This window comes from Bison bison, unplaced genomic scaffold (assembly GCF_000754665.1).
Source record: "Bison bison bison isolate TAMUID 2011002044 unplaced genomic scaffold, Bison_UMD1.0 scf7180017864163, whole genome shotgun sequence".
Taxonomy (NCBI): Eukaryota; Metazoa; Chordata; class Mammalia; order Artiodactyla; family Bovidae; genus Bison; species Bison bison.
Window position 1 is genome coordinate 13,297,659 of NW_011494735.1, and position 8,196 is coordinate 13,305,854.

Below are 8,196 nucleotides of genomic sequence, written 5' to 3' on the forward strand. Positions count from 1 at the left end.
AGATATTGTGCAAAATCATTCATCCTAGTAGTTATTATGTCCAATTCACTTTGACTTATCTGCTGTGGGAATCAGCAAATATTTTTCAAATTAAATTTATAAACATCATTTTGCAAAATACGATTCAATTAGGAGAAATGTATTCATTTTGGAAATAAAGAACTTATCAAGTAAGGTTAGAATATGTGTTTCCAGGAAAATATGTGTTCAGCCTACAAAATTCACCATTACAAATAGGTTGACTAATGGAGAAAAAAAAGTGAATTAGAAGTTAAAAGACCTGGTTTTATTTCCAAGTCTGCATTTACTCAGAGGACAAATATACCTTTAGGCAAAGACCTTATTTGTTCTAGTCTTATTCTGTCAAAATGCAGATACCAAACAAACCTAACTTTAATATGTCAAAATCAAAATACAACAAAAATCAAAACATAATTGCATCTAATGCTTAGAAATTAAACACTTTAGTTTACATGCCCTTTCTCACCAAATCCAGAAATTTCATGCTCTAGTTAGAAATCGCATGTGGCAGAAAAATAAAAGTCCATTAAATAATACATCAGAAACTTGTACTTAAATGAACAAATTATATAAACTGAGTCTAATTTAAAAACATTTTTTAGATCATATAAAAAAAATAACTAAAAACTCAAAATAAAACTCTTAGTCATAAGAACATGTTTCAAAATTTCACCCTGAATTTCATGTGGGATAAGAATCCCATTCTTTTGTTCATCTGAACAGAACCTTTTTCTGATATACATATGTGTGTGTGTATATATATATATATATATATGTCTTAACATAATGTTGAATACCAATATTTTCATACAGAGCTGGCTACCTTATTTTGCCATATTTGAATTTAAAACGACAAAACAAAAAAATTTTTTTTTTTACTATGTGAAGAAAAGTATTTGCTGATATGGTAATGAATTTGGGATCACAGACTCACTGCCTACTGAAATACTCTTAAATTTTACTCATCTTATTAACAAGTACACATAAAGACTGAAAAACGGGAAGATCATACAAGTCAGTAAGTATAACTAAACCCATCAAAGAAACAAAAATGCTATATTAAAAATGCCCATAATCAGATAAAAATGCTAGAGAATTTGGCCTAGAAATTACAAAAATTGATGAAAGAACAATAATTTTTAAAAATTATTAAAAAAAATAATCATAGGAAAAAAAGGGAGGAAGATACACAGAACGGGGTTGGAAGAAATATTTGGTCTAAAAATTTTTTCATATGCTCCACTAAAGAATTATTTTTGCAATACTCCTTTTCCTCTTAAGGTAGAGACCTAAAATTGTGATTCCCATGGCTATAAGAATTCTTTCATGAACTGCACATATGTGAGATAGAATGAAGGCAAAGTGTAAGACTAAGACAGACAAGATCATAGGACCTCATGAAGCATTCAGACCTAAACTGTACAATTTGATAACAATGAAGAGAAAATCAGAACTATGAAGAAGGATGTGAACTCAGAAAATTATTCATTTTAAAAAATCAATATAGTTATGATTTTGATTATATATGCACTATAATTAATTACTAATAATTGAGCTTTTCAGGTTTTAAGTGCATTTCTCAAACATGAGATCATGTACTTGAGAAATATGTAGAAATCAAAACCTAAAATCAAGCAAAATGAATATATTATCATTTCAATTTTTATCTCAATGATTTTGATGCTCTTTGGCATTGTGAATTGTCATGGCGAGAATCTAGTTGTGATGAGGTACCCATGAGCCTACAGGATGACATATATTGATGCTATGTTGTGATGGTAAGCTTTGTTTCTCAAAATTTCAGGCACTTTAAGAAAGTTAGAAGTATCCAGAATAGTAAATGTCAAGGACAGGATGATCTATTTTTCTAGATTCTTAAAAGTGATGTTTAATGACCTATTTATCATGTATAAGGAAGTTTCGTAACAACAAAATATATTCCTCATCCAGGAAACCTGAAGACTACACTCACATGAGTTCCCTTATTGGTGAAGATGACTGGTTTTAGCCACAAGTATCACTGCTGACTTCAGGAATACAGTCATTCCTGCAAACCAAGTAAGACCAGATGTAGCATGAGTGACTGTGAAAGATCTAAGACATTAGAAGTGCAACATGTGCACTAAGAGTCAGATACAAGTTAGCGACTAAATGACAACAATCTGTAACAGAGCTAAAGAGAATATTCTAAGAATGCCAAAGGTTTAGAAGGAGAAGACAAAAGTAATGGCATTTGTTCTGTCTTTAGAAGAACGGGACAGAAAGGAGAATAACAATACAGATGTTCAGGAAAACTTGACAAATTAGTTACAGTGTAGGGGCAGTTGCATTAAGTGGTGTAAATAAATATAATTCTGTGTAGATGAACCAAATCTATGTATCTCAGAAGCTTTTTACAAATTTTTGTTGGCTTAGGATAATCTTGGACTTTCCTGGTGTCTCAGATGGTAAAGAATCCACCTGCAATGCGGGAGACCTGGGTTCCTGGGTTGGGAAAATCCCCTAGAGAAGGGAATAGTTACCCACTCCAGTATTCTGGCCTGGAGAATTCCATGGACAGAGGAGCCTGGTGGGCTGCAGTCCATGGGGTTGCAAAGAGTCTGACACAACTGAGAGACTTTCACCACTAAGATAATCTTATAAGTGAGAATCACTTTTAAGAATCACTTATAATTCTGAACATAATGTTTCATAGTAAGTACTTTTATTTTTGAGTCATAATAAGTATCAACTAATATGGGAATTACTTATCCATAAAGAAAATAGCATTTTTCTTTTAAACCCAACCTCAGGGAAAATATATTATGCCTGAGTACTATAAAAGTTTCATTATTTTTTCCAAAGAAAGTCACATTGAAGCAATTATGGCTATTATATAATCATTACCATTATTTGGGATACTTTGCATTGGCTAGAAAAGTAGGCAACTTGAAATCATATATTCAGGTTATGGCAAATGCAGTCTTTAATAAACACTAATTAAATCATAACACAAATTGCAGCAGAGTCTCACTGGTTTACCGTATAGTATTTAATCTTTTTGTATCTATATTTATCTACTTTTTTGTATCTATAGCTACTATGGGCAGGCAGTATGGCAGTGAACACCCTAGGGACTCTTTCTGCTTTTATGTAAACTTGAGTTTTAGTTCTGGTTCTGTCACATACTACTTTTTAACTTTAGGTAATTTGTTGAGCTTCTTGGTATGTCTCTTTTTGTGTTGTTTCACTCATTTATTATATCAGGACAATATCTATGATTTTATTTGAATACTAAAAGGTTTTAATAGGAATAATGCAGAAAATATAAATATCTGTTCTCTTTCCACTTTACATTCTTTTCCCCTATTAATTTGAACCTAAATTATCATGATTATTTATAGCAAGAGCTTGCAACACTGTCCATGTGAGGGTGTTTTTAAAAGGTATTTTTGGATAGAAAATAAGTTTCAATTAACTGTTTAAGTAACTCTCTACATTTTATAACATCAGTGTAAAAACTTACATTTACATCATACATCTTATGGTCTTTTTTCCCCCTGTATCCTAAACTATCATGTACAGCCAGAGACGGATGAGTAAAAATACCTAAATTTTTAAAGTGCACATTCAAATATATAAAGTCAAATTACTTTATGTATTTTCTAGTGTCTAGGGGAGACTCCATGAAATAAGGCGGTTACAATTTGGTATTAACACTTCCCAGGTGGCTCAGTGGTAAGGAATATGCCTGCAATGCAGACACCTGGGTTTAATCCCTGGGTCAGGAAGATCCCCTGGAGAAGAGAATGGCTACCCACTCCAGTATTCTTCCCTGGAGAATTCCATGGACAGAGTAGCCTAACGGGTTATAGTACATGGGGTCACAGAGTCCAACTTGACTGAGCAACTAACATATTAATACTAACGAAGTGAAATTTATGAGCCAAGTCAATTCACACTGAGAAAATATCATGTCTTCCAATGTAAAGCACACTAGAGCCTGACCCACTGTCTCTTAAATATGTGTTTATTTGGTCCAAAAAGAGTCAGAAAAGAGGTTGGGCATGTGTCAAGAGATATCTATACCCTGTATTCCATTCACAAATTAATGAAGACATATTTAAGATTAGAGTGAGTAATACTGGGTGTCTTAATCTAACCAGTGATCATGAATTATTTTGGTACCCAGGTTTATGATAACCTTCTTTCTGCACAATTCCATCATAGGAAAATGGACTAAAAGGGATTTTAATGGTTTCTACTTTGTTTTGTGATAGCTTGAATATCTAAAACCTGTCATTCCCTCGGGGAAGAACTGTGTTCTGCACTAATCACTCACTGCTGCAGACACAGAAGCCAACTATATTTCCCGCTCCATTTAGGCAGCTTTATAATAATAAATGTTCCAGGTTGGTATTCTCTTCTCTGTTTCTGAAAGGTTCTGTTCAAGCAGCAAATATTCTAACAAGTTTAACTGATTTGAGAGAGTAAACAACTTGAAACATTTATTTTATCTTGGAACAATTCTGATCCTGAGTGTGTTTATATCACTGTTCAAGTATGTTCTAATTTTCAACATTTATGGATGAGAATTAAGCTGCATGCATGCTTGTAACTTTGTGCAGTATGACTGGCAGGCATGACTGTATACCTCACATTATGTGCTTTGAATGTGAATTTCAATTTCCTTTCTTTTTGTTTTTTTCTTTAACAATTTAATGTAATCAATCAATGTTAGAAATAAAATTAAAGAAGATCATCAAAGAGCAATAGAACAAATAAAAATTGGTTTTGTCTTGACAAGAACCTCATCAGCAAGTAAATAAACCTCCTTCCATGGAGAAAACCACTGGAATTCACCCTCTGGTAGGTGATAAATTAGCCCTTTAAAACCCCTTGATCATTACTTGCCCCAAGGATCTATTATCTGTATTAATTTAAATATGCATCTTCAGAGAATTCAAGACATTGTTTGGAAACGTTTAAGATTGGAAAGCTACTGCAAAATTTATGATGTCACATTTCTTATGACTAGTCAGAGTTGAATACAAACATACTAATAATATGGAACAGCTCATTTAAGATTCAAGATTGAATGAAGCTAAATTAAAAACAACTATATACTGTCACAATTTCCCTGATTTATTTACCTATGGTATTGGCACATATTGTTTTGGTTAATATTTTAAAAATACAAATACCTCTTCCCATGCAGAAAAGTGCATGTGAAATGAAATATGGAATTGTATACAGCTTGATAAACAAAAGCTACATGCTCAAACAGTACCTAAAGTTTACAAATCAAATCCCTAGTGTTAATTATCACAAAAGCTTGGTATCTAAGCACAATCTTAAAGGAAATAAGAATACTTATTTCCTTATTCATCTGCCTCTACTGCAATGCTAAGAAGAAAGAATGACAAAATCCTTTTGACATCTTAAGAATGACATTCAATATTCAAAGGCTAAATGTTTTTTATTAATCACGATCTTAATTTAAACTTCAGATTTATAAAGGTGAATGTTTATACCTTTATACCTAATGCATACATTGTTTCTTATTTAAAAGTACTTTATCACTCAAAATGGTATTTATTAGTTCTGAACTCACAAATCTATCATATGCCTCTATATTCAAGAGCAGTTCAGTCCCAGATTTTTCACATGGTTATGAAAATGAGAAACTGCTAAATTAACCTGGGTTCCCATATTGCAAGCTTCTTTCTATCAAGTTATAAACTAAATCTCCACTTCAAAAGTGTATATAAAGTCATACACAACCTCCAGGTCTAGAAGCCTTTTTTAAGTGTCCTGGTTTAGTTATGTTTACAGGCAGCAGGAAGTCTGGTTAGTAGAGGGTGGGATTTCTAGTGCTTCCTTTCCTATAACAGGAGACATTTTCGGTGGCTGAGTGAAAGGCCTGTTTGGATTTCTGTTTTTTGCTTTTGCATGTTGGTGAATGGAGGGAAATGAGAGAGCTTGGAGGACTCACTGTAAGTACCTTCCACTCTTAGCTTTATTCAGAGGGAATAATCTAAATAGTAACCCTCTTAACACCACTATGTGTTGGGAAAAATGAAATTTCTGCCTGTTTGTCAGTCTGTCAACCAAGATTTCAGTTGATTCCACTTTGGTGTCTTAGTAAGACAGCTATTCTGAACTAAGTTTGGTTAAAAGAAGTTTCTATTTATTACTTTATGGATTTTCAAATCAAAAGATTTGATAGCTCATTGCTAGGAGTCATTTACGTTTTTAATTTGATATACTTACTAGTAAATTCTGATTGTTTGAGGGTTCTATTCACTAGCACCAGGTACTGATGGCCCCCCTCAAAGAAATCATGTGCATGCATGGATCAAATTGGACAGGGCTCAGAAATAATTATTTAAAAAATAGAGTTTTTACTTTTTTTCAAATTTATTTCATATATGCAATTGCTTTTGTTTTACAGCAGTGAATTACATTTTCAAATTAAGAGCACCCTCATTTTCACCCATGTTCTTATCTCTAACATCCACATTATAAGGTACTAAGCAGATATAATGCATTTTTTTCTCCATGGATTTAAAAATATATATACAGTGATAATATTCTTTTTAAACTTGTCTTTTTTCTCCAGATACCTTGTCTATTCATTCTTAAGTGTATGAAAGTTGGTGTGTGTGAGGATGTTTAGGAAAAAAAATTAATTTCCTTCAATTCCATTTCACACTTTAATATTGAATAAAAAATGAAATGTGGAGAGTGCATTCTTATAGGATTAAACATACTCTTTCTAACTACTTAAACCAGCATTTTGGAACTCAGATCTCTGTAACCAAGACTAGAAGTCACTGAAAGACTTTAAAATCATTTAACCACCACAACCAGATTCATGTATGGACATAAACCCAATGCATGAATTCTTTATATGTTTAATCTCACAATTTAACTACCCAAATAAGTTTTTAAAGACAAACATTTAAAATTTGCCATTAAGGAAAATCTAATCTCCATCCTTAACTATGACTCTTCATTTCAACTAAAAATCTTCCAATATGTTGAAAAAAAATACTCCTAAGAAAGTTATGAACACTGACATCTGAGATATGATTCTTGTTAAATATTTGTTTCTCTTTCTGAGGAATTAACCTCTGCTCCTTTCCACTCTTCATTTTTGCCACTTTTGATATTAACACTGGGACTTTGAGATGTCTTCAAGGGTTCAGTTTCTTGAGATTCCTTGGTATGTATACTCTTCTTCTTTTCCCTTGCAAGCAATCTGTAGTTGGCAGCATTACCAATGAGCAGCCACACGCTGGCTAGGACCACAATAGCTCCACAGGCCAAATACATATATTTATATTGTCCAGTTTCGTCCACCAATTTACCTAAGAGACAAAGAGTGGTTTTTAAGACAGCATTATAAATCAGCCATAAAATGGTAACAGTTTCAAATAAAATCATTCCACACTGTGTACCTATTTCTTATTTAATACTAAATGAGAGTTGAATAAAGAAAAAAATATTCTAGATTAAGACTTCCACATATACATAGTAAAGGCATGTTAGAGGCACATACTACATTATACTACCAGTATATGAAATACATTGAAAGTTGTTGCCTTCAATAAAAGTGTGCTACCAAGACAAACAAGGTATATATGTATATGTCTATATTTTCATAGATACATACATATGAGATACATTTTAAACCTACATATGTAGAAATATATATACATATTTACATATGTAAACATATATATGGATACATTTATAGCATATATAACAACAGACTGGTTCCAAATGGGAAAAGGAGTACGTCAAGGCTGTATATTGTCACCCTGTTTATTTAACTTCTATGCAGAGTACATCATGAGAAACGCTGGGCTGGAAGAAGCACAAGCTGGAATCAACATTGCTGGGAGAAATATCAATAAACTCAGATATGCAGATGATACCACCCTTATGGCAGAAAGTGAAGAGGAACTCAAAAGCCTCTTGATGAAGGTGAAAGAGGACAGTGAAAAAGTTGGCTTAAAACTCAACATTCAGAAAACGAAGATCATGGCATCTGGTCCCATCACCTCATGGCAAATAGATGGGGAAACAGTGGAAACAGTGTCAGACTTTATATTTTTGGGCTCCAAAATCACTGCAGATGGTGACTGCAGCCATGAAATTAAAAGACGCTTACTCCTTGGAAGGTAAGTT

The 8,196-nt window shown here is 32.8% G+C and overlaps 1 protein-coding gene across 8 annotated transcripts in view; it reads right to left on the reverse strand.

Annotated features, from left to right (window-relative positions):
* Positions 1 to 6,401: 6,401 nt before the first annotated feature.
* The window catches only part of SLC16A7 (solute carrier family 16 (monocarboxylate transporter), member 7), a 195,306-nt gene continuing 193,511 nt past the window's right edge, over positions 6,402 to 8,196 (reverse strand). For 7 of the 8 annotated variants that reach the window (XM_010841611.1, XM_010841609.1, XM_010841613.1 and 4 more), the window contains one exon: positions 6,408 to 7,373. In XM_010841611.1, coding sequence (XP_010839913.1) covers positions 7,102 to 7,373 — 272 coding nt within the window. In that variant the 3' untranslated portion in view covers positions 6,408 to 7,101. Of the gene's footprint in view, positions 7,374 to 8,196 lie in introns of all 8 variants that reach the window. The other variant, XM_010841608.1, reaches the window with a different exon arrangement.